General features: G+C 45.3%; 1 protein-coding gene across 1 annotated transcript in view; it reads left to right on the top strand.

Moving 5' to 3' along the window:
- supt5h (SPT5 homolog, DSIF elongation factor subunit) overlaps positions 1–27,500 on the top strand; it is a 73,582-nt gene that overhangs the window by 29,177 nt on the left and 16,905 nt on the right. The window contains exons 18-28 of the mRNA XM_039778484.1: positions 144–299; positions 1,709–1,855; positions 3,636–3,782; positions 8,736–8,861; positions 12,866–12,974; positions 18,555–18,650; positions 21,381–21,483; positions 22,570–22,697; positions 22,890–22,995; positions 23,532–23,690; positions 24,274–24,442. Of these exons, the coding sequence (XP_039634418.1) occupies positions 144–299; positions 1,709–1,855; positions 3,636–3,782; positions 8,736–8,861; positions 12,866–12,974; positions 18,555–18,650; positions 21,381–21,483; positions 22,570–22,697; positions 22,890–22,995; positions 23,532–23,690; positions 24,274–24,442 (1,446 nt within the window). The remainder of the gene's footprint in view (positions 1–143; positions 300–1,708; positions 1,856–3,635; positions 3,783–8,735; positions 8,862–12,865; positions 12,975–18,554; positions 18,651–21,380; positions 21,484–22,569; positions 22,698–22,889; positions 22,996–23,531; positions 23,691–24,273; positions 24,443–27,500) is intronic.

Below are 27,500 nucleotides of genomic sequence, written 5' to 3'. Positions count from 1 at the left end.
ATGTCACGATATCGATTTATAATATCGATACCTTGCCCAGCTCTGGTTACACCTGCTGTTCTACACACACCCCCCCCCCCTTGTAAAATGCCCTCCCTGTGATTGGTTATCAACTGATATTCTGTTCGTGTTCTTCCTCCCAGGACCCGCTGGAGTTCCCGGCGCACGAGTTGAGGAAGTATTTCCGGATGGGCGACCACGTGAAGGTGATCGCCGGGCGCTACGAGGGCGACACCGGCCTCATCGTCCGCGTGGAGGAGAACTTCGTCATCCTCTTCTCCGACCTCACCATGCACGAGGTAGCCGCTCCGCTCCGCTGTTCATTTAAAGCGTCCATATTCTGCTCATTTTCAGGTTCATAACTGTATTTTAAGGTTGTACCAGAATAGGTTTACATGGTTTAATGATCAAAAAACACCTTATTTTTGCTGTACTGTACACTGCTGCAGCTCCTCTTTTCACCCTGTGTTCAGGTCTCTGTTGTAGCTACAGACTGAGACCTCTTTTCTTCTTCTTCTGTACTATCTTTGATTGCACATGCTCAGTAGCTCAGATCGTAGATCGTGTCAGCTAGCTCCATAGACAGTAAAAGAAAGGCTGTTTCTCCAACTTCAGTCAGTTCCAAGGATCAGGATCAGCTGGGAGACTTCTTCTAAACCAGGGCGCACATGGAAGTAGTTCTTTTGTAGATTATGGTGAACTTGTGTGTGTTGTAGCGGTGCTTTGCTATTGAGGACGAGGTAGCATGCTAGCGCTAACGCTACGAGCTAACGGTTGCGGTTAGCCAGCTCGTTTCGGCTTGTGACGTCACAAGCCGTGCAGGTTTTGACCAGCTCACCAGGAGACTGAAGGCAGGACACATTCAGAAACCAGATCTCACTCAGAACACCATGGATGGATTTTTGTCAAAGTTTGTATGCGTGTGGAAGCACCAGAGACACAAAATAACACCCCAAGTCTCAGAAAAAGTGATTTTTTGTTTTCATAACATGAGCACTTTAATGCTCGATGTCAGCCCCAGCTGTTGTCTCTCTCACAATTTTTCTCGTGGAAACTTGTACAGTACTTGAAATTTGTCTCCGTCAGCTTTTTTCTTTTTCTTTAGCTGACGTCAATATGAATGGAAGGATCCAGAAAAAACTAGTTGCGCCCTCGAACCACATAATATGTTAGTATAATCGAATAATAACGGCGCCGTGGACTCGCTGACTCTGCTGCTCTCCCAACGTTTCTATTTTTAACTTCTATCCCCGTCAGAGTTTGTTGTACAACTCCTCGATCGTTTATTTTCTCCTTTCTCTGGTTCTCGCTGCTCGTTTCTGTCCTCCAAACAGCTGCAACAGCCGCTGTTTGGAGGACATGTTGATCTCGCAAAACGATAAGAGATGAAGCTGATTGTTCCACAGAATGAAATGTTTGTTTGGGCAAACACCCAAAACACACACGGAGCAACGGTTGTTCTGCTGTTTCGCCAATTTGCAAAACAAACCGGACCAAAAACTGTGGGCTTGTTGCAACCCAATCGCTTATTCACATGATTTAATCATTTAATAATCAGGTTTGTTTGTGTGTGTGTGTGTGTGTGTGTGTGTGTGTGTGTGTGTGTGTGTGTGTGTGTGTGTGTGTGTGTGTGTGTGTGTGTGTGTGTGTGTGTGTGTGTGTGTGTGTGTCTCTCTCTCTCTCTGTGTGTGTGTGTGGGCGCCTGCAGTTGAAGGTGTTGCCCCGGGACCTGCAGCTCTGCTCGGAGACGGCGTCCGGCGTGGACGCCGGCGGGCAGCACGAGTGGGGCGAGCTGGTCCAGCTGGACCCGCAGACCGTCGGCGTCATCGTCCGACTGGAGAGAGAGACGTTTCAGGTAACAACACACACACACACACACACACACACACACACACACACACACACACACATTTAAATGCTTTTATTTGGATCTAGAAGGCATCGCAAGAAAACACAAAAGATCCAAACCCTCTGGGAAGGGTCATTGCCACGGTGACCGGTAGGGCTGTGCAATTAATCTAAATGTAATCGTGATCATGATCTGGGCTCCCACAGATCACAAAGAACAGAATAATCGAGGAAAACTATTACTCAGCTCGTTACGTTTTGCAAATAAACTCCTTATTTCCTCTCGTGTTCTGAATGGGGAAAAAAAAAAATAAAGTTTAAATAGGAAAAGTATTAAGTCAAATCCCACAGATGTGACTGTTTCCACTGTGTTTTTTAAGTTCAATAATTGCAGCATCTTTCCAGAAGTCAACGAGTAGTCGTGTTAAAATTATCGTGATTTCAATATTGACCGAAATAATCGTGATTATGTTTTTTTTTTTCTTCTCATAATCGAGCAGCCCTGGCGACAGGTCTACACGGCTCACATAGTTGTACAGCTCTTTCCATTCATAATACTCAACACATTAAGGGTTAACGGAGCATCTCCATATCTGCATGCTCCCTATGATGGCTGAAACAGAGAAAATCTTTTGCTTTTTGCCTCCTTTTTGTTTTTCTTGCAGCCCCCCCCCCCAGCTGCCTCCCCTCTGACCACATTCTTATGGACATGTCCCAGACTTCCAGGGTTATTAGTTTACTCTTGCATCCAAGTTGGTGAATGAGATCTACCAGTGGTTGATATTTCAATAGTTTGGGATAGTAGCAAATGTCCGTACACTGTACAGATCACAACAGCAGCAGCCTACCTCAGAGATACATACAGATTTCTTAGGCTCATTTACACTTACAATGTCAGGAGTGTTTGGGTTGTTTTTTGAAGTAGGGGTGGTGATGGCGCAGTGGATGTGACACGTGCCTTTGGTGCGGGAGATCCGGGTTCGATTCCCACTGCGATACATCAACCAATGTGTCCCTGAGCAAGACACTTAACCCCTAGTCGCTCCAGACCTCTGACATATATAGCAATTGTAAGTCACTTTGGATAAAAGCGTCAGCTAAATGACACGTAATGTAATGCAACATGTAAAGTAGTCCCTGTCAGCTGTGTTATGGTGAAACCAGCTGAGTTTTACAGTGCTGTGCTTGTAGATCTTGCTATCATGTCCATAGTTTATCTTTTGCAAGTCCTTTGCAACCAGATCAACTAGGCGGTCATGTCGGGCCACATACAGTCCTTTTTTTTTTTTTTTATAATTGTAGCAACCATTTAGTATGTGTGCAACTGTTTTGTACCACCACTACGACACACACACACACACACACACACACACACACACACACACACACACACACACACACACACACACACACACACACCCACCCACCCCTTCTGGAAGGACTTGTAGTATTGGCTGGAAGACTTTGATTATGCAGAAAGAGGAGAATAAAACATCCCAAAATCCATTGTCATCTTTTTCTTATCAATAAATCATTTGGCTCAGGGGTACAATGGTCGCCCCTCAACCACAAGATTGGCGGTTTGATTCCCGGCTCCTCCTGGGCCACATGTCAAAGTGTCCCCTGAGAAAGACACTGAACCCCTAAGTTGCTTTCCCTGGATGCTGAATGTATAGCTGTCCACTGCTCCTAATACTTAGGGTGGGTTAAAATGAGATCGCACTGTGTTTGTGTGCGTATGTGGGAAGAATTAAGATTACATTTTGGTTTTTAATGATTTTTCTCAGGTGCTGAACATGCACGGGAAGGTGATGACTGTGCGGCACCAGGCGGTGAACCGCCGGAAGGACAACCGCTTCGCCGTGGCGCTGGACTCGGAGCAGAACAACATCCACGTCAAAGACATCGTCAAAGTCATCGACGGGCCGCACTCGGTAAGGACCGGGGCGCTTCCTTTCCGCTGCGTCACATCCGCAGCCAGATGTCCACGTCAGCGTTACGCCCCAGTTCAGACCGAGGATTCACTACGAGACAAAAACCGTTTTCGAACAGAGAAAAGTTTCAATTCACTTCAAATAACTTTTATATGTGCAATTCAGCGGTCTGAACCAGCTGATGGTCTCCAGGGCTTAAAGTATTCCGGCACCGTGCCGGATCTCCGGCGTGCGGCCTTGATGAAAAAAAAAAAAAAATTTAAAATTGGGAGCTTTCATGCGGTTTAATATTTTCGAGTCAATTGATTTCATCTATTTTCTTATATTTCTGGCGTTTTGACTATTTTGGAAAAGTAAATAAATTTTAAAAAGTCCCCATGGGATTTGTTTTTGATGCGCTGGATTTAACCAATCATCGAACTTCCACCTACCAATGAAACGAGTTCTAGCCAATCAGATGCAAAGTAGGGCGGGTCTTTGCCGAAAAAGCGAGAGTGCGGTGTGGTCTCTGTGGTAACGCGGCAAAAAAAAAATGGAGGCAAGTTTTTTTGTTTAGTTTTTTTTAGAAGTAAATATAGTTATTAGAAAAAAAATATTATGTGGGGTGGTGATGAAGAGAAAAAATTTATATTTTTTTTTGGGGGAAAAAAAAAGATTTTTAATTTATTAAAAAAATAAAAAAAAAATAGGGACGAAAAAAAAAAAAAAAAATTAGAAGGGCGCAAAATGGGTGGTTTATTTAATATAAAAAATAAAAATTTAAATAAAAAAAAAAGGGGCTAAAAAAACACGTAAAAAAAGAATGTAATGTAGTTAAAATAAATGGCGCTGGGCATGAAGAGAGGACAAGAGGAAGACGGGAAGCAGTTATTAGCACTCAAACTGAGGGAGCCGGGCGCTTCTGCAGCGCGTGTTCAAGGAAGATACTGGACGGCAGCAGCGGTAAGAAAGTGCTTGCTAGTCATCAGGTGCTAGTTACAAAGCTTTGGGCCGTGGACTCTGTCGTACAAGTGAGTTACCGGCAACGACGGCTACCGCTGCGACTTCGCCTTTACTGACCGACCGTGTTTGTGATAGGAGTGGGAATCACCAGAGGCCTCACGATACGATATCACCCCGATACTTATGTCACGATACGATATTATTGCGATTTTAAACACATTGCAATATTCTGCGATATACTGCAATGTATTTACCTTTTTTCCAACTTCAGATTTTTCCCAATTTCAAAAGATGTCCCAAAAGGACAATTTTGTCAACATCTGTTTTATGTAAAAAGATACATCTGTTCATCTCACTTCAATTTTATTGCTGCAAAATCAGATCGTCAAGCAGACAAACTGACCAACACATATATCATAAAAGATCGATACTTGGCGTCTGTGTATCGATACAGTATTGCCACGGAAAAATATCGCGATACTATGCTATATCGATTTTGTATCGATTTTTTCCCCCCCACCCCTAGTTTGTGATACAAACAATACGTGACGGTGTGTGTGCACGTTCATAGAGGAACATGATTTGTCATTGACGACGGCCAGTGTGTGAAAGCTACCTGAAGCCCAAACTGCCTTGACAAAGCTGTCTGTCTGGAATCAGCATGGCAGGTATTTAAACATAACGGCCTTGTCCCAGAGTTTAGACATCTAGCTATATCAAAAGATAAACAATGCCACGTTTTAAATAAATGTAAATAAAGCAGCTAATGTCAGCATGGACAAAATCATGAATGTACTAATTCACTTTTTTGATGATGACCTGGCCAAAGTAGTACAACATCTAGAAAGTTTAGTTTTCACAATGATTCATTGTAGGATTATGATATTATTGCAATATGTAAATCCACATTGACTCTTAATTTAACATATGGTTGGAAGAAGTAAAAATTGATCCAAAACCTTTTTACTTCTTAAAAATTATGACTTTTATTATTGTGTAATGTAAGAAGGACTTTAACTGTTTTGCCAGTCAAATTAACTTTAATGAGTGTATATTGAAACATAAAAATAGTTTCAGGCTCAGGATTGTTTTGCTGTGACTCAGCTGGTGGAGTCTCCAGATGCTGGTTTTAGAACGTTTCGACATCGCACATCTTTTTATAATTGGTTCAATAAAAGAAAGTTGGAGATGATTTCCTTTCATTTGTGTTAAACTCAACAAGCAGTTTGTTGTATTTTAGCAGAATACTGAAAGCAGCAGAAAACGGAGTACACTTTAAATATGTTTATGTATCACAGGTAGTATCTGTGATATTCAAAAACGTTATTGCATATTTTCCTCCTATCGTGCAGCCCTAATCCACAGATGAATCCGTTATGAAAACCAGCGTTGGTTGCAGCCCCTTAAATGACACAACTGTGTACTCTGAAAGTTAAACTTAGTTTGAACAGAGGAGCATCACATGTGTATCCCCCAGGCTTTTGGAAAGAAGTTGCCAAACAGAAGACTTAAGAGATTAATGTGACAAACACTCAGCCAAAAGTTAAACACTCCAAAGTGTTTGTTTCTTTAAACCCCTTGAGTTAGTGTGTGATAGTTTTCTTGGGGTGATAGAATGATTATATAGAGTATTTCACACTGTTCCTTATGGTCTCCTAATGGTGTATGTAACATTGGTTGGGCTGAAAATGGCCCCATATTTATTTGGCACGAGAGCTTTTCTTCCAAATATGGTATGCTGATGAATATTTAGATGAGCTGCGCGCTGATTGGTTGAGCGAACCATATACACATACATTGGAGATGAGACAGCAGATCTCATATTTCAGACACTAATGTTTCGTTACTAAATTCACTTCTGAGACTTTTTTTTTTTTTAAGCGAGAAATCAACTCAAAGCTGAAATATGGGCCGTTTTTACGAAAATGTATGGCTAACTGCAAATTTGGTAAGACGTGTCTGACTTCAGGAGGTCCACACAGTCTGACGAGACAGCGGCAGCCCCGCTGCGCTCCATACCCAGGAGAAAGTCACCGTTTCTGGGTTACTGGACTACCGGGGCTCGGGGCTCCGCAGAGGAAAGAGGTGTCAATGGGATTTAGAGGTTCTATGTATGTCCTAGTTACCCTCCAAACTGTCATTTTTCAGCTGCGACAAGGTAAAATCGGTTTTGCATTCTGTCACCCCTTTAAAGCTTTAGTGCGTAACGTCCGTTACATTCAAGCCGCTACCAAATTAGTTGCTCCAAAACTAATTAAGACTATCGGCTCCACACAACTCTCTCTGGATCTCTCAGTGTGACTACGTTCAGAAGATCGTAGTCACACAGAGTCATCTGTGTCAGACAGAGCATCGATGCTGTCGCGTCTCTCCCACGCCTGAAGTCTGCGTGCGAGGGGCCGCTGGTTCGGTTCTGTACAGCAGATGATCTTCAGATTTGTTTCATTAAGGCTTCTCTTTGTTTCCCGGAAAATCCCCAAAACACATGTGCATCTTATTTAGAACCAGCCCGGTGACACACACTTTCTATTTTGCATTGCGTCGCCATCTTATCTTTGTTTTGAATACTAGCAGATGGAAAACTGCAGCCTGCTCCACAGACTTCAGAGAAGAAAAGACTATTTTAACTGTTTTTACATCGTTTTGGTGTAATGCCGACCTGATAACACACGGCTTTTCAAACTTCTACAATATCTGAATGAAATCCTGAGAGTCTTGCTAGAGTCTCGTGGGGCTCTCCCGTCGTCTCCATCATTTGGTGTGAGGTCATAAAAGACAAAAAGAGACAGACAAAATAAAAACTTAGGGAATTCAAGCTCTAGTGCGTAACTTTTTGATATTAATGAGCGCCCATTACATTCAAGCCGTTGCCAAATGAGTTGCTCCAAAGCTAATTAAGACTATCAGCTCCACACAACTCTCTCTGGATCTCAGTGTGACTACGTTCAGAAGATTGTAGCGTCCGGAGACTTTCCCGCGCAGAAACTCAAGAAGATAATGACCTCTTTTGAAGAGTCATGAGTCCATCATGTTGTTTTTAATCCTCCGTGTCCTCCTTGGCTACTAGCAACTAGGTGCGTGATCACGGAAGACTTGTATCATGTGGGCGCGTTGACAGTTTTGTTGTCATTACTTAGAATTCCTCATGGGGGCGACAGAAACTACGCACTATAGCTTTAAAATGTGGACATTCACACCTTTTTAAAACACCGTGACGAATAAACGACATCTCTTCCATAACCCAAAATAAACTTCGTCTCTGTCCTAAACTTTTCACTAATGTTTAGGGCTGCACAATACACCGTTTTTATATCTGCATCCCGATACCAACTGGCACAATAAATCGCGAAAGGCACTCGGAGATTTAGTGCGATAGTTGAAAGACAATATCGACAGAAAACTGCACTTCAAAATTTATCTCGTCATTAATTTTTTTAGTGCTGCCTTTTTATATTCAATTCAACGCTGAATTTGTTCAATAAAACAACACACGATCTCTTCTCCCACCTTCCATCAGGGAGACGCTCGCAGAACATCCAAACGCGCACAACATGTTTTTAGGAATAGTTTTTACCCCCAGGTGATAAGGTTATTGAACGATAGCACAACAGGAAGGAGGGCTGTGGTCTGAACTTATATGTATATTGTGTTTGGATATTCTATAATGTTTTAAATGCTGTTATGTTTTTCAAATTGTTATTACTGACCGGTGCTGAGAGAGCGCTAAGGCACGTTGTATTTCATCGCTGTGGTACTTTCTACTAATACGCATATGACGATAAACTTGAACTGAACAGAAAAGTTGGAAATGATTTCCTTTCATGTCAAGTTATATCGTTATCGTGATATTCAACAACGTTACTGCGTATTTTCCTCATATCGTGCAGCCCTACTAATGTTGTTTTTGCTCTATTCAGACATTTCATTTGCTTATTTGCATCTTGCAGACGCGTAGTGTGCAGAGTCGTGCAGAGTAAGCACGTTAACCACGCAGTGTTTGTTCCCCCGCAGGGCCGCGAAGGGGAGATCCGCCACCTGTTCCGAGGCTTCGCCTTCCTCCACTGTAAGAAGCTGGTGGAGAATGGAGGCATGTTCGTCTGCAAGACCCGACACCTGGTGTTGGCCGGCGGATCCAAGGTCGGTGGCACATTCAATTCAATTTTATTTATAGTATCAAATCATAACAAGAGTTATCTCAACACAGTTTGCGGATAGAGCAGGTCTAGACCACACTATCATTTACGAAGACCCAACTATTCCAGTAAGAGCAAGCATATAGTGTTACAGTGGCGAGGAAAATTTCCCATTCAGGGAGAAAACTGGGACAGACCCAGGCTCTTGGTAGGAGGTGTCTGACGGGACAGACCCAGGCTCTTGGTAGGAGGTGTCTGACGGGACAGACTCAGGCTCTTGGTAAGAGGTGTCTGACAGGACAGACCCAGGCTCTTGCAGTAAGAGGTGTCTGACGGGACAGACCCAGGCTCTTGGTAGGAGGTGTCTGTGGGACAGACCAGGCTCTTGGTAGGAGGTGTCTGGCGGGACAGACCCAGGCTCTTGGTAAGAGGTGTCTGGCGGACAGACCCAGGCTCTTGGTAAGAGGTGTCTGACAGGACAGACCCAGGCTCTTGGTAAGAGGTGTCTGTGGGACAGACTCAGGCTCTTGGTAGGAGGTGTCTGACAGGACAGACCCAGGCTCTTGGTAGGAGGTGTCTGACAGGACAGACCAGGCTCTTAGTAAGAGGTGTCTGTGGGACAGACCCAGGCTCTTGGTAGGAGGTGTCTGTGGGACAGACCCAGGCTCTTGGTAGGAGGTGTCTGCTGGGACAGACAGGCTCTTGGTAGGAGGTGTCTGGCGGGACAGACTCAGGCTCTTGGTAGGAGGTGTGCTGGGACGACCCAGGCTCTTGGTAAGAGGTGTCTGTGGGACAGACCCAGGCTCTTGGTAGAGAGGTGTCTGTGGGACAGACCCAGGCTCTTGGTAGGAGGTGTCTGAGGGACAGACTCAGGCTCTTGGTAGGAGGTGTCTGACGGGACAGACTCAGGCTCTTGGTAGGAGGTGTCTGACGGGACAGACCCAGGTTCTTGGTAGGAGGTGTCAGACAGGACAGACCCAGGCTCTTGGTAGGAGGTGTCAGACAGGACAGACCCAGGCTCTTGGTAGGAGGTGTCTGACGGTGCCGGTTGGGGGTGTGATGAACAGTGGCAATAATTATTGTTCACCATAAAGATAATGGAACTATGACTAGAAATAGTAGTTGTAGTAGTTTTGTCGTGCAACAGGACGTAGAAGGGTGTAGCATGGAATAGCAAGGCATAGCAGGATGCAGCAGGGCGTAGCAGGACATGTCAGGGCATAGCAGGACGTAGAAGGGTGTAGCAGGAGTCAGCAGGGCGTAGCAGGAGGTAGCAGAATGTAGCATGGTGTAGCAGGAGGTAGCAGGGTGTAGCAGGGTGTAGCAGGAGGTAGCAGAATGTAGCTGGTGTAGCAGGAGGTAGCAGGAGTAAGCAGGGTGTAGCAGGGGTGTAGGAGTCAGCAGGGTGTAGCAGGAGGTAGCAGGGTGTAGCAGGAGTCAGCAGGGTGTAGCAGGGTAGCAGGAGTCAGCAGGGGTGAGGAGGTAGCAGGGTGTAGCAAGGAGTCACGGGTGTTAGCAGGAGGTAGGAGGTGTAGCAGGGAGGTAGGGGGTTTAGGGAGGTAGCGGGGTGTACAGGAGTCAGCGGGGTGTAGCAGGGTAGCAGGGTGTAACAGGGAGTCAGTAGGGGCTTAGCAGGGTGTAGCGGAGGTAGCAGGGGTGTAGAGGAGGTAGAGGGGTGTAGCAGGAGTCACAGGGGTGTAGGAGTGTAGGGTAGCAGGAGTCAACAGGAGTTAGCAGGAGGTAGCAGGGTGTAGAGTAGGTAGGGTAGCAGGAGGTAGCAGGGAGTCAGCAGGGTGTAGCAGGGTGTAGCAGGAGTCAGCAGGGTGTAGCAGGAGGTAGCAGAGTGTAGCAGGAGGTAGAAGGGGGTAGCAGGAGGTAGCTGGGTGTAGCAGGAGGTAGCTAGGTTAGCAGGGAGGTAGGAATGTAGCATGGTGTGAGGAGGTAGCAGGGAGTCAACAGGGTGTAGCAGGGTGTAGCAGAGGTCAGCAGGGTGTAGCAGGGAGAGTAGGGTGTAGCGGAGTCAGCAGGGTGCTTAGCAGAGGGTGGCAGGAGGACAGGGTGTAGCAGAGTCAGCAGGGTGTAGCGGAGTCAGCAGAGGGTGTAGCGAGGTAGAGGGTGTAGCAGGAGTCAGCAGGGGTGTATGTAGCAGTAGCAGGGTGTAGCAGGGTCCAGCGGGCTTAGCAGGGTGTATGGGAGGTAGCAAGGGTGTAGCATGGGAGTCATCAGGAGTGCTTAGGAGGTATTAGGGTGTAGCAGGGAGTCCAGCAGGGCTTGGGGAGGTAGGGAGGCTGGTAGAGAGGTAGCGGAGTCAGCAGGGTGTAGCAGAGTAGCAGGGTAGCAGGGTGTAGCAGGAGGTAGGGAGGTAGAGGGTGTAGGAGTAGCAGGGTGTTAGCAGAGTATGGGAGGTAGCAGGAGGGTAGCAGGGTGTAGGGAGTCAGCGGGTGTAGCAGAGTCGTGCAGGAGTCAACAGGGTGTAGCAGGAGGTAGCAGGAGTGAGCAGGAGTCAGCAGGGTGTAGCAGGAGGTAGCAGGGGGTAGCAGGGTGTAGCAGGGGTGGGAGGTGTAGGGAGTCAGCGGGGTTAGCAGGGGTGTAGCAGGAGTCCAGCGGGTGTAGCAGGAGGTAGCGGGTGTAGCAGGAGTCAGCAGAGGTGTAGCAGGCTGTGGGAGGTAGAGGGTGTAGCAGAGTCAGCAAGGTGTAGCAGGGTGTAGCAGAGTCAGCAGGGGTGTAGCAGGAGAGGTAGCAGGGTGTAGCAGGGTCACGGGGTGTAGCAGAGGCGTGGAGGTCAACAGGGTGTAGCAGGAGGTAGCAGGGTGTAGCAGGAGTCAGCAGGGGGTAGCAGGAGGTAGCAGGGTGTAGCAGGAGGTAGCAGGGGGTAGCAGGAGTCAGCAGGGTGTAGGAGGTAGCAGGGTGTAGCAGGAGGTAGCAGGGTGTAGCAGGAGTCAGCAGGGTGTAGCAGGGTGTAGCAGGAGTCAGCAGGGTGTAGCAGGAGGTAGCAGGGTGTAGCAGGAGTCAGCAGGGTGTAGCAGGAGGTAGCAGGGTGTAGCAGGAGTCAGCAGGGGGTGTAGCAAGAGGCGTAGGGTGTAGCAGAGCAGGAGGTAGCAGGGTGTAGGAGTAGCAGGGTGTAGCAGGTAGTAGGAGTCAAAGGGTGTGAGGAGGTAGAGGGTGTAGCAGGAGTCAGCGGTGCTTAGCAGGGAGGTGGGTGTAGCAGGAGTCAGCAGGGTGTGCAAGGTAGCAGGAGTCAGCAGGGTGTGCAGGAGGTAGCAGGAGTCGCGGGTGTAGCGGAGGTAGCGGAGTCAGCAGGGGTGAGGAGGTAGCAGGGTGTAGCAGGAGTCCAGCAGGGTGTAGCAAGGAGGTAGCAGGTGTAGCAGGAGCAGCAGGGTGTAGCAGAGTCGCAGGGTGTAGCGGAGCAGCGGGGTATGCAGGAGGTAGCAGGGTGTAGCAGGAGTCAGCAGGGTGTAGCAGGAGGTAGCAGGGTGTAGCAGGAGTCAGCAGGGTGTAGCAGGAGGTAGCAGGGCGTAGCAGGGTGTAGCAGGACAAAAACACCAAAACAAGTTCCTTCCTGAGACTGTTTAGCAGAGGCACCGTGGCTCCGTCCGGCTCTTAGCCCCGCCCCCAAGACGACTGTGATCGGTTTAAAGAAATGCCAATTAAACCAGAGCACGTTTCTCTCCCATCCCAGAATGCTGTGCGGACTAGTCAGACCTTCCTCCGCAGCGCTGTGGAGGACGGTGTGGCAATTGCGAGACTTCGGTATCCAAGATTTTTGAGCGTCTGATTGGACGATTGTGTGGACATTTGAAAGCTCCGGCAAATACGATTGAGTCTCAGATTCAGATTTTGCTTTTACTTGTGAGCATTTTTCAGAGCTGCCCTGAGGCTTTAGATTCCCATTGCCGACGGCTACGCCTGTTATTGTTGAGCACGTGACCAAATAAAGCACCTTGAATCTCGATTTTCACATCATAAGTAAAAAAAAAAAAATAAAATGTTTTTCTTCCCTCATTTCAGCCCCGAGATGTGACCAACTTCACCGTGGGAGGATTCGCTCCAATGAGCCCTCGCATCAGCAGTCCCATGCACCACGGAGGAGGAAGTGAGTGTCAAGAACTTATTCCACGTCAGCACAAAGCATAACGGTGGAGGGGCTCGAGAGACCTTTGTCCGGCTGCTCGGGTTTCACACCAGCATCCAAAAACCACTTCCCGATCTCAAGTCAAGTCAAGTCAGGTCATTTAATTTGTATAGCACATTTAAACGAACAAAAGTTGACCCACAGTGCTTTACAGGTACAGCAGGGAAGGCAGAAACAGTATGCCTTGAAAATACCCAATCAAGTGTGTTAAAGGTCCATGAATATAATTAGGCGAAGGTGAAGTCAAATAATATAACATAGAAGAAATAAATAGTTACTTTACAAACTACTAAAAGAGACATTACACAGGTCTTCTTCAAATGGATCTGACTCCAGGTATGATGGAGAAGTTGATTTTAATGTCATAACTAGGGCTGGGTACCGAATTGCCTCTGAAAGTATCGGAAAAATGCCTCGTTATTCAATACCGGAGGAGTGAATCTCATCGGAGTCAGTGAGCCAATCAGCACGCAGCGTGCGACTACTACCAAGATCTAGTAATGATGCCGATTGGCTGTCTGACGTTAACTCGCCGTAGAGGCAGGCAGGCACAACTCTACGTTAAGCACAGAGACGTAGTTGGAGCTGAGAAATTAATAAAAGGATATGTGATGTTATGAAATTGTTATGGGAAAAAAGGATAATTTAGGAACCGGTATCGAAGTCACAGCTTTGGTACCCAGTGCTTCCCCTAATCGGTTTAGGAATTGGAATTGTTTCAAAAAAGTACCGGTTCGGCATCAGAAATCGTAAAAATCTGGGTGGCGAAAGTGACCCAGCCCTGGTCACAACTGACTGAACTAAGCGCCAAATAAGCGGCCCAGAACATTCAGCACAGCAACTTGAACTCAACCTGAACTGATCTTAACCAATCGTCTCGGCGCCTAAATACAAGGGTCTCTCTTTGGTGAAGCGTTGCCTGCTGGATAAACACCGACTCGGCCAAAAGTCACTCCAAGTAAATCAGAAGCCACACGTTTTCTTAGCACCGTGATTCTGTTTTTGGCCGTCCTCGTATGTGCGTGTTCAACAATAGCAGTGAAACAACGGGACGCTTGAGACGGGACTTCAGTGGAAAGATTTCTTTTTATGTTTTCTTCAAAATCCAAGATGTGACATTCAGCGGTGGAATGTAACTAAAGTACATTTACTCCAGTACTGTACTTTAAGTCCAGATGTTGAGGTACTTGTACTTGTAGTCTTTTCTACTCCGCTACATTTCAGAGAGAAAATTTTTTACTTTTTACTCCATTACATTCATCTGTTACAGCTTCAGTTACTAGTTACTTCACGGTTAAAGGTGCCCTGCCACACGTATTTCATGACTTTGTGGTGATGTCCGAAGGTCTACCTTGGACTCTGTAACCTTGGTTACCTTGTTTCGAGCCATTCTAGCGTGGTATAGAGTAAGTAAGTAAGTAAAATTTATTTTATAAAGCGCTTTTCACAGATAAAATCACAAAGTGCTGTACAAAAGAATAGGTAACACAAACAATATAAAATGTATATACATATGTCAAATTAAAGTGACACTAGTGAAAACCCATCAACCAAAAGCTTTCCTAAATAAACATGTTTTCAGATCCTTTTTAAAAGAGACAACAGAGTCTGTTGAGTATAGAAAGCCTGCAGGAAGACTCGGCTCGATTTCTGCCAGTTCTCATTAATATTCAACAAGCTAAGCTGCTGGAATCTGATTGGCTAACAGCTAGCCAATGAGAGCCTGGCTGTCAGAATCCTTTACCCCAGCCCAACTGGGCGAGCTCATGAATAGTAATGAGCTCAGGCAGTATGATGTCAGACTGACCAGCTGTTGTGATTGGTCTGATTTCTCCTCTTATTTCTGTTCAGTGTCTAGAGCTGACAGAGGAGGTAGCAGTTCATTTTCACATTCACCACATAACACACACACACATATGGACCTCACAGATTTCAGAAAATGCAAGGAAAAACAGTTTTGTATGGCAGGGCACCTTTTAAAGATTCCTGCACACAAAACACATGTAGTTTATAAAATCTGATGTTTTATTATGAACTAGTGCAGTGCCCGTTCAAAATGTGCCTGTTTGGAACGGGCGATTACTTGGCCTGTGGTATTGCTGCTTGTAGAATTCATCAAAACCAAAATGACTTACAGAAAGACCCCAAACCACTTCATATGCAACTCCACTGTATAGCCTCCTACTGACTCACAGCGTAGGCTACGTCTACATCAGAGAAAGACATTGTCCTGCTATATTTACCTGACAGAGAACGCTGCAGATTCAGAATATAATCACAAAATATCACAATGAAAATGTGGAGTAATCAGACAGTATGGGCATTGCAGAGCGCTCTGAAGGAATAATCTCAGAGATTAGGCTGACGTTATGTTCTGCCAGCTCACAGCAGTTTAATACAACAGCAGGAAAAGAGTCCCCTCGCTGTTCTAAAGCGTTCTGCACGTGGCGTCTGCTGATGTGCAGGTTACCTTCCCAAACAGACGCACATATATATACAGATACATCTCGCACACCACGCTCTGTCTGCACTGTTGTCTGTAGCTGGTTGTGCTTTGCACGTGTGGGATTCTGAACCATCCTTAAATTTGGGAATTGTTGTTTGTTTAGTAGTGCTACTTTGGACATTTTAGTGGGTCTGAGGTGTATTGTCACATTTTAGCTGCCAAAGCTCTGCTGCTCTCGGTCTCTGGTCCTCAGGGTGAGAGGGGGAGTGGCCAGCGGCTAGAGCGGCAAAAGCCAACGTGTGATTCTTTTACCGATTATATATTTAACGATATCTTTTGCATTTCTAATCCAAACAACGTCAAACTTGGCACTGCACTTGCTCGTGCCCATAGCAAGACGCCTGTCAAGTCTGAAATCCATCGGACTAACGGTTCGAGAGATATGCGCTTAACACCCACACAGACAGACAGACAGACGTTCCTGCAATTTATAGATAGATGGATGGATGGATGGATGGATGGATGGATGCAATTTATGGATGAATGGATGAAACTAGCCAACAATAGAACGGCCTACTAGTCCAGCTGGGATGATTAGACCATTAAACACACAACTGGCTGGAGAGAAAAGAAGGAGACAGGAAGGAAGGAAGGAGACAGGAAGGAAGGAAGGAGACAGAAGGGAAGGAAGGAGACAGAAGGGAAGGAAGGAGAGGGGAAGTACCGATTCGGCATCAGAATGGTGAAAAATCTGGGTACCGGTAACCAAAGTGACCCAGCCCTGGTCACAACTGACGCGGCCCAGAACATTCAGCAACTTGAACTTAACCTGAACTGAATTTAATCGATCGTCTCTCCGTCTAAATACAAGGGTCTCTCTTTGGTGAAGCGTTGCCAGCTGGATAAACACCCACTCGGCCAAAAGTCACTCCAAGTAAATCAGAAGCCACACATTTTCTTAGCACCGGTGATTCTGTTTTTGGCCTTCCTCGTATGTGCGTGTTCAACAATATGAAGTTCTCAGCAGACGCTTGAGACGGCACTTCAGTGGAAAGATTCTTTTATGTTTTCTTCAAAATCCAAGATGTGACATTCAGCGGTGGAATGTAACTAAAGTACATTTACTCCAGTACTGTACTTTAAGTCCAAATGTTGAGGTACTTGTACTTTACTTGTAGTCTTATTCTTTTCATGCCACTTTCTACTTTCTACATTTCAGAGAGGAATATTGTACTTTTTACTCCGCTACATTCATCTGTTCCAGCTTTAGTTACTAGTTCCTTTAGTTACTAGTTCCTTTACACATAAAGATTCCTGCACACAAAACACATGTGGTTTATAAAATCTGATGTTTTATTATGAATGAAACTAGCCGACAATATAACAAGTTACTTAGCAGGACAATGTGCAGTTACATTAAAAAGATGCACCAGATTTAGCATTATGCTACTTTCCATCTGTAGTCCTCCACAATTATGACATAACAGAGTTAAGTACATGAAAAAACAATAAACATAACATGGTTATACAACAAAGACAGTTAAGACAATGTAAATAGATTATTTACACCGAAGGTGCAATACATAGATATACACAACAATGGAATAAAAAGCGTTAGTGAGAGCAGGTCTGATGGTCTAAAGGGGAAGTATTTAACTGCCCGCGAGAATCTTTTAAAATTTGAGATTACGATTATTTTGATCGATATTGAAATCCCGATAATTTTAACACGATTACTCGTTGACTTCTGGAAAGATGTTGCAATTATTGAACTTAAAAAAAAAACAGTGGAAAAGGGTCAAATAAATCAACTGTTTTAAAAAAAACACATACAGCTGTGAACTTTGCCTTTAATACTTTTCCTATTTAAACTTTATTTTTTCAGTTTACTTGCAAAAGTAAAGGAAGGAAAGAGAGAGAGGAAGGAAAGAGACCGAAAGGATGGAGAGGGAGAGGACGAAAAGAGAGAGGAAGGAAAGAGACCGAAAGGAAGGAAAGGGAGAGGAAGGAAAGAGCGAGGGAGGAAAGGGAGAGGAAGGAAAGAGACCGAAAGGAAGGAAGGAAGGAAAGGGAGAGGAAAGAAAGAGACCGAAAGGAAGGAAGGAAAGGGAGAGGAAAGAAAGAGACCGAAAGGAAAGAAAGGGAGAGGAAAGAAAGAGACCGAAAGGAAGGAAAGGGAGAGGAAGGAAAGAGACCGAAAGGAAGGAAGGAAAGGGAGAGGAAAGAAAGAGACCGAAAGGAAGGAAAGGGAGAGGAAGGAAAGAGCGAGGAAGGAAAGAGACCGAAAGGGAGAGGAAAGAAAGAGACCGAAAGGAAGGAAAGGGAGAGGAAGGAAAGAGACCGAAAGGGAGAGGAAGGAAAGAGACCGAAAGGGAGAGGAAAGAAAGAGACCGAAAGGAAGGAAAGGGAGAGGAAGGAAAGAGACCGAAAGGAAGGAAAGGAAGAGGAAGGAAAGAGACCGAAAGGAAGGAAAGGAAGAGGAAGGAGGGAGACAGAAAGGAAGGACAGAAAGAAAGTAAAGAGGAAGGAAAGGAAGGAAGGAAAGAGACAAAGGAGGAAAGGAGGAAGGAAGGAAGGAAGGAAGGAAGGAAGGAAGGAAGGAAGGAAGGAAGGAAGGAAGGAAGGAAAGGAAGGAAGGAAGGAAGGAGACATTACATTATTGATTAATTGCACAGCCCAGCCCCTGGTCATAACTGACTGAAATAAGCGCCAAACAGCGGCTCAGAACATTCAGCACAGCACTCAATTTCTTACTCTTTTTTTTAAAAAGTTTTCTCCACTGCAGCTTTGTGATCTTAATCAATCTTCTCGCCGCCTAAATACAAGGGTCTCTCTTTGTCGCCAGCTGGATACAAACACCGCCTCGGCCAAAAGTCACTCCAAGTAAATCAGAGGCCACGGGCGTTTAAACGCCGGGGACACTCGGAGACAGCACTTCTGTGCAAAGATTATTTTTATTTCTTTAGTAGAGAATCCCAGGCAGGTGTTAACGCTTAAATCGCTCTTTGTCTTTTTTTTTTTTTTTTTTTTTTTTTTTTTTTATACATAAACACACTGTGTTCTCCCCCTGCAGGTTTCTCCAGAGAGGGAGGAGGAGGAGGGGAGGGAGGTAGGGGGGGGAGGAGGAGGAGGAGGAGGAATGGGCCGGGGCAGAGGACGCAGAGACAACGAGCTGATTGGTCAGACGGTCCGCATCTCGCAGGGTCCTTACAAAGGTATGACCAGGAAGTGACCTGTTGCGTAATTTAAAGGGTAACTTTTCCCCATGTTTCTGCATGTAAGTGACTGATTGGAACAGGAATATTTGACATTGGTCCAGTATTAAAGGTCCCATGACATACTGCTTTTTGGATGCTTTTATATAGACCTTAGTGGTCCCCTAATACTGTGTCTGAAGTCTCTTTTATATAGACCTTAGTGGTCCCCTAATACTGTATCTGAAGTCTCTTTTATATAGACCTTAGTGGTCCCCTAATACTGTATCTGAAGTCTCTTTTATATAGGCCTTAGTGGTCCCCTAATACTGTATCTGAAGTCTCTTTTATATAGGCCTTAGTGGTCCTCTAATACTGTATCTGAAGTCTCTTTTATATAGGCCTTAGTGGTCCCCTAATACTGTATCTGAAGTCTCTTTTATATAGGCCTTAGTGGTCCCCTAATACTTTATCTGAAGTCTCTTTTATATAGGCCTTAGTGGTCCCCTAATACTGTATCTGAAGTCTCTTTTATATAGACCTTAGTGGTCCCCTAATACTGTATCTGAAGTCTCTTTTATATAGACCTTAGTGGTCCCCTAATACTTTATCTGAAGTCTCTTTATATAGACCTTAGTGGTCCCCTAATACTGTATCTGAAGTCTCTTTTATATAGACCTTAGTGGTCCCCTAATACTGTATCTGAAGTCTCTTTTACAGTGCCTTGCGAAAGTATTCGGCCCCCTTGAACTTTTCGACCTTTTGCCACATTTCAGGCCTCAAACATAAAGATATAAAACTGTAATTTTTTGTGAAGAATCAACAACAAATGGGACACAATCATGAAGTGGAACGAAATTTATTGGATATTTCAAACCTTTTAAACAAATAAAAAACTGAAATATTGGGCGTGCAAAATTATTCAGCCCCCTTAAGTTAATACTTTGTAGCGCCACCTTTTGCTGCGATACAGCTGTAAGTCGCTAGGGTATGTCTCTATCAGTTTTGCACATCGAGAGACTGACATTTTTGCCCATTCTCCTCCTTGCAAAACAGCTCGAGCTCAGTGAGGTTGGATGGAGAGCGTTTGTGAACAGCAGTTTTCAGTTCTTTCCACAGATTCTAGATTGGATTCAGGTCTGGACTTTGACTTGGCCATTCTAACACCTGGATATGTTTATTTGTGAACCATTCCATTGTAGATTTTGCTTTATGTTTTGGATCATTGTCTTGTTGGAAGACAAATCTCCGTCCCAGTCTCAGGTCTTTGCAGACTCCATCAGGTTTTCTTCCAGAATGGTCCTGTATTTGGCTCCATCCATCTTCCCATCAATTTTAACCATCTTCCCTGTCCCTGCTGAAGAAAAGCAGGCCCAAACCATGATGCTGCCACCACCATGTTTGACAGTGGGGATGGTGTGTTCAGGGTGATGAGCTGTGTTGCTTTTATGCCAAACATAACGTTTTGCATTGTTGCCAAAAAGTTCGATTTTGGTTTCATCTGACCACAGCACCTTCTTCCACATGTTTGGTGTGTCTCCCAGGTGGCTTTTGGCAAACTTTTTAACGACACACTTTTTATGGATATCTTTAAGAAATGGCTTTCTTCTTGCCACTCTTCCATAAAGGGCCCGATTTGTGCAGTATACAATTGATTGTTGTCCTATGGACAGAGTCTCCCACCTCAGCTGTAGATCTCTGCAGTTCATCCAGAGTGATCATGGGCCTCTTGGCTGCATCTCTGATCAGTCTTCTCATTGTATGAGCTGAAAGTTTAGAGGGACGGCCGGGTTTCCGTAGATTTGTAGTGGTCTGATACTCCTTCCATTTCAATATTATCGCTTGCACAGTGCTCCTTGGGATGTTTAAAGCTTGGGAAATCTTTTTGTATCCAAACCGGGCTTTAAACTTCTCCACAACAGTATCTCGGACCTGCCTGGTGTGTTTCCTTGTTCTTCATGATGCTCTCTGCGCCTTTACACGGACCTCTGAGACCATCACAGAGCAGGTGCATTTATACGGAGACTTGATTACACACAGCTGGATTCTATTTATCATCATTAGTCATTTAGGTCAACATTGGATCATTCAGAGATCCTCACTGAACTTCTGGAGAGAGTTTCTGCACTGAAAGTAAAGGGGCTGAATAATTTTGCACCCCACTTTTTCAGTTTTTATTTGTTAAAAAGTTTGAAATAGCCAATGAATTTCGTTCCCCCACTTCATAATTGGGACCCACTTGTTGTTGATTCTTCACAAAAAATTACAGTTTTATATCTTTATGTTTGAGGCCTGAAATGTGGCAAAAGGTCGAAACGTTCAAGGGGGCCGAATACTTTCGCAAGGCACTGTATATAGACCTTAGTGGTCCCCTAATACTGTATCTGAAGTCTCTTTTATATAGACCTTAGTGGTCCCCTAATACTGTATCTGAAGTCTCTTTTATATAGACCTTAGTGGTCCCCTAATACTGTATCTGAAGTCTCTTTTATATAGACCTTAGTGGTCCCCTAATACTGTATCTGAAGTCTCTTTTATATAGACCTTAGTGGTCCCCTAATACTGTATCTGAAGTTTCTTTTATATAGGCCTTAGTGGTCCCCTAATACTGTATCTGAAGTATCACCCCTATAGTTTGATTGCAATAAATCTTTAATTCACTCATTTACATGTGAAAATTTGCTGTCTGTATACACGCTAAGTGTCCAGTTTGTTTTTAATGGTACCGATTCGTCTGCCTACATTTCCCAGGTTACATTGGTGTGGTGAAGGACGCAACGGAGTCTACGGCCAGAGTAGAGCTGCACTCCACCTGTCAGACCATCTCTGTAGACCGACAGCGCTTAACTACCATGTAAGTACTCAAAAGCCCCACCGGAGACAGAACACCTGAGGCCGGCTACACGCTGTGTCTGGGTGGTGCGAGCGTGGCGTTTGTTTTGCGTGGATTTTTCCGTCTTTACACACCAGAAACGTGTCAAGGCTAGCTGCTGCTTTTTAACTTTATGCTAAGATATATTAAATGCTACTAAATGCTTAAATATTCAATGTGAGTCGAGTGCAGATGTCAGTTGCGCATGAGTCACTTTGTGACAAATAGCCTCCAAATTACTGTCTATGGTTCTGAGCTAACGTTAGCAATCAAACAATCACAGATAGCTAAAACTAGTGCCCTACATTTAGGGCACTAGCTAGCTAAAACGTTTTGAAATGACTGCTAGCTAAGATGCTAACGGCGTTTTGAGCTAATGTTAGCAAATCAAGAAGCCTCCTAGATGCTAACGTGGGTTTTGAGCTAACGTTAGCAATCAAGTAGCCTCCTAGATGCTAACGTGGGTTTTGAACTAATGTCAGCAATCAAACAATCATAGCTAGCTAAAACGTTTTTGAAATGACTGCTAGCTACAAGTTAGCAATAAAACACAACAAAGGCTGTCACTTGAATGGCATTTTGAGCTAACGTTGGCAATCAAACAATCACAGATGGCTAAAACGTTTTAGTTATTTTAGCTAACAGCTAATTCAGCTAACCGCTAGCTGACCGCTAGATTCAGTCTAAAATAACGTTAAGTCAAACTTAATGGGAAAAGAAGACTTTACAGTAATAACAATAAAGACTTTGAGTGATTAGTATTGAGTTGATTGTATTTTAAATGAGCACAAGTAAAGTAGAACTGACGTAGCTAACAGCTGTTATATACGTTAACGTTTATTTTCAAGTTTTATTTTGAGGGTCTTTTTTAAAGTTATTACATGCTGTCTCAGCTAGGGGTTAGCTAGCGGTTACCTAAACTAACGTTAGCTTGCCTGTGGAGGCTAACCGCTGCAATGTTTGAGAGTGGGCGGGGTTAAACGTTTAACTCCGCCCACATTGAGGTCTGCAGTCAGGGGCTTCTGGACTAAATTACTAACCCTACGTTAATCTCGTCCTTCTCTCCAGGGGAGCGAAGAGACACAGCGGAATGACCTCCACCCACGGGCGTACGCCCATGTACGGCTCCCAGACGCCCATGTACGGTACCGGCTCCAGAACGCCCATGTACGGCTCCCAGACACCCATCCATGAAGGTAAGACACTTGTAGTCCGGGTCTCTCTCTGGAGTCTCCTTTAGAGGATTTTTAAGTCCGATAGTCGATACAAATATTTGGTGATTTTTTTTTTTTTAAATCTGATCTCCATATACATAACTCCCATGTGACTGGATATAATTGTCATGGTTTGATTATTTTATTTTATTTATTTATTTTTTTGCCCAGCAGGAAGTCGTACACCTCACTACGGATCGCAGACCCCACTGCATGATGGGAGCAGGACGCCGGGTCAGAGTGGAGCCTGGGACCCCAGCAACCCCAACACACCTTCCAGGTAACAGGCACGCACTCACACACACACACACACACGCACGCACACACACACACAGACATGCACGCAAAGACAGACTCACACACACAGGCAGACATACACATGCACAGAGACACATGCACAGACACGCACACAGAGACACAGGCATGCGCACAGACACACACACACAGACGCATGCACAGATACGCACGCAGAGACACAGGCATGCGCACAGACACACACACAGACACACAGACACGCACGCAGAGACACACAGACACACAGACACATGCACAGACACACAGGCATGCGCACACACACGCAGAGACGCACACAGAGACACACATGCGCAGAGACATGCACAGAGACACACACACAGAGACACACACACAGAGACACACAAACACGCACCAACACAAACCCGCATACACATATGCACAGACACACACACACGCAAACACACACACAGAGACACACACAAACTGAGACTTCAATTGTGTGTCTGTGTGTTTTTCTGGTTGTATTTATTGTAAGAGTTGTGTCTTCTCTCTGCTCTCCAGGAATGAAGAGGAGTACGACTTCGGCTACGACGACGAGCCCTCCCCGTCCCCTCAGGGCTACGGGGGGACCCCCAACCCCCAGACACCCGGTTACCCAGAAGTCCCCTCTCCGCAGGTCAACCCTCAGTACAACCCCCAGACGCCTGGCACGCCGGCTATGTGAGTCCGAGCAGCGAGCTCTCTGCTCTCAGTGACGTTTCTTACAGTAAAAAACACCATTTTATTACCCTTTCTTGGAATGAACATTCATCTCTCGCTTCTGGCAGCAGAGAGGTTAAGATTCTGGTTAGAAATATGTTCACACATATTTGGAATAACCTTAAATCACCAGGACACAATATCGAGAGTAAAGACATTAATCTGTGTCCGTCTGTCTGTCTGTCTGTGCGTCTGTCTGTCTGTCTGTGCGTCTGTCTGTCTGTCTGTCTGTGCGTCTGTCTGTCTGTCTGTGCGTGTGCGTCTGTCTGTCTGTCTGTCTGTCCGTCTGTCTGTCTGTGCGTGTGCGTCTGTCTGTGCGTGTGTGCGTCTGTCTGTCTGTCTGTCTGTGCGTGTCTGTGCGTGCCTGTCTGTCTGTCTGTCTGTGTGTGTGCGTCTGTCTGTCTGTCTGTCTGTCTGTGCGTGTGTGTGTCTGTCTGTCTGTCTGTCTGTCTGTGCGTGTGTGTGCGTCTGTCTGTCTGTCTGTGCGTGTGTGTGTGCGTCTGTCTGTCTGTCCGTGTGTGTGTTTCTGTCCGTGTGTGTGCAGGTATAACACGGAGCAGTATTCTCCCTATGCGGCCCCGTCCCCTCAGGGCTCCTACCAGCCCAGTCCGAGTCCCCAGAGCTACCACCAGGTGGCGCCCTCACCGGTCGGCTACCAGAACACCCACTCTCCAGCCAGCTACCACCCGACACCTTCCCCCATGGCTTATCAGGTACGAGCTATGGTCCTCAAGAAAGTTTTAGAGTGCTCATATTCTGCTTTTTGGCTTTTTCCCCCTTTCCTTTATTGCAGGGGTCTCAAACTCGCGGCCCGCGGGCCAATTGCGGCCCGCGGGACGATCGTTTGTGGCCCCCGCCTTTAATATGAAAGTTTAATGTTAGTGCGGTCCGCGAGTTTGATATGTATGGTACTTTACAGTGTTGTGTGCGGAGCTGAACGAACCCACCAATCACGGTGGGGTATATGGCTCTCGGGGGCGGGACATCGGCCGGGCTTGATGCAAGCAGAGAAACATTCCTCAACGAGTGAAAGTTACAGCAGCGTTGCCATGGAGTGGTTTCTTCCGTGCCTGGCTGGCTGCCTCGTTTCTATTGGGCACATGCGCTGCATTCACAACACTTCCCTTATTATAAGTTGCTGCCCCAGGACATTATACGTAGCCTATATATACGTATATAAATGTATATACATTTATATAGCCCTCGTTATATATATATAACGAGGGGTTAAATTGAGCCGGGGCTCTCCTGGGCTCAGCCCCGGCACATAAGCCTGCTCGTTTGTCCAGATGTGCCTGCTTGCAGTCTAAATATGTCACAAAAAATTTGATGAAAGTGATTCTTTTGAAAACATATTTGAATGATGATCGGTGCCGTGCGTGCGTGCGTGCGTGCGCGTGTGTTAGTAAAGAGAGAGAATGGGAGAAGAAGTTTGTGTGAGGTGGACCTGGTCGCCACAGACCCAAATCTTCTCAGCTGTTGCTAATCATGCTGCACTGTCTCTTCATGTGGCACATTGTGTTTGGCACATTGTATGGGTCACTTCTTATATCATAACAAGGTAATACAGTGTGTAATCAAGTGATGACTGATTAACAGTAATGCAAATGCTAAATACCCTAATACCTGATGATACTACAACAATGCAGAGTATAGGCTCTTAACCTTGCAGTTTTGCACATATGTAAGTCTCAATTTCTCCAAAACTCTCCAGAAAGTGCCATTTAACAGTTTATATAAAAAAAATTGTCCCCCTATATATTTATACATACACGTCAATGGCACTTAGAGAGTTAATATGAGGTCTCTCTCTCTGACAAAGTAAATCAAAGTGATGCGTACGCGGCGGGATAAAAGAATATAAATAATAAAAATAAAGAGATTTGAGAAGATTGGAATTTTTTTAACAAATCTTTTCTTGTGGAAAACCTGATGGGGCCCAGCCTCACCCAGACTCTGCCCCCAGTGGCCCCCAGGTAAATTGAGTTTGAGACCCCTGCTTTATTGTGTTATATCTTTTTTTGTGCATGTTATAGGTTTACAAAGTGAAAAAGCCCAAAGTCCCCCCCAAAGGGACTTACCATCTCCAACAGAAAACACTGTTCACCAACTGCTTCTGACTGGCTAGTAGTCCTTACCCAGGTACTGTCAGGGCACGCCCTCATACTCTGCTTCTGACTGGCTAGTAGTCCTTACCTAGGTACTGTCAGGGCACGCCCTCATACTCTGCTTCTGACTGGCTAGTAGTCCTTACCTAGCTACCGCAGTAGCACTACTCTGCTTCTGACTGGCTAGTAGTCCTTACCTAGCTACTGTCAGGGCACGCCCTCATACTCTGCTTCTGACTGGCTAGTAGTCCTTACCTAGGTACTGTCAGGACACGCCCTCATACTCTGCTTCTGACTGGCTAGTAGTCCTTACCTAGGTACTGTCAGGGCCCTCATACTCTGCTTCTGACTGGCTAGTAGTCCTTACCTAGCTACTGAGCATGTGCGACTGCCAACAAAGATGTAACAGAAGTTGAGAGGTCTCACTCTGTAGCTAAAACAGAGAGCTCAACAAACAGGGTGAAAAGAAGAGCTGCAGCAATGTGCAGTACGACAAAAATATGTTTTTTGAAAATTAAACTATCTAAACCTATTCTGGTACAACCTCTAAAATACAATTATAAACCTGAAAAAGAGCAGAATATGGGCGCTTTAAAACAAGCAATGAACAGCTGACGGTTTTCTCAGTCCCTCCGTCTTCAAGCTGCTCTCGAGTGCGTCTCAAAACGTTGATCTGACAGAAAACAGTGGTAGTGTAATATGAATTCTGCTTGTGCTGCATTGGGGATAAAGAACTCAACGGGTCCTGGTATTTTGGGCTTTGGCAGAGCACGCACTGTCAGAAACCCAGCTGGACTCGTGGTCTTCGTCTGATGTTCCTGAGCCTGACTATAGACATCTGGTTTGGGGGTTTTCCAGTAAATCTCATACCTTTTTGACAAAGACAAGTATAAATCATCACATCGACTTAGAAATCCTGGTGTTGTGTCAAGAAGCCGTCAAACAGTCGGACCGAAGATTACTGAAGGCCGAGACAGTGCGGCCAGTGTGACTCTCGTTGCTTTAGGGCTGCTCGATTTATGGAAAATAATCATAATCATGGTTATTTTGGTCAATATTGAAATCACGATTACTCATTAACCTTTGGATATAATGGATAGTGTCCAGGGGATAATCTGTGAGTGGCCTTTTATCTAACAGAAAGAGTCTTTGGATCAGAATAACATCAGTTTTACTACTGGGAGTCGGTTCAGCTTTACAGATATCACACATGATGTTACACAGCCAATGAACAGTTCCACACAGACAGAACACAATGTGCATATCACATCACATGTTCACTCACTAGGACCACTACTACTGTCATTACTAAACACTGGGCCAATATATCATCACATGTTCACTCACTAGGACCACTACTACTGGCATTACTAAACACTGGGCCAATATATCATCACATGTTCACTCACTAGGACCACTACTACTGGCATTACTAAACACTGGGCCAATATATCATCACATGTTCACTCACTAGGACCACTACTACTGGCATTACTAAACACTGGGCCAATATATCATCACATGTTCACTCACTATGACATCACTACTACTGTCATTACTAAACACTGGGCCAATATATCATCACATGTTCACTCACTATGACATCACTACTACTGGCATTACTAAACACTGGGCCAATATATCATCACATGTTCACTCACTA

The sequence above is a fragment of the Perca fluviatilis genome, chromosome 2 (genome assembly GCF_010015445.1).
Source record: "Perca fluviatilis chromosome 2, GENO_Pfluv_1.0, whole genome shotgun sequence".
NCBI lineage: Eukaryota > Metazoa > Chordata > Actinopteri > Perciformes > Percidae > Perca > Perca fluviatilis.
Note: the sequence above shows the minus strand (reverse complement) of the source record. Positions and strands in the feature narration are given on the sequence as shown.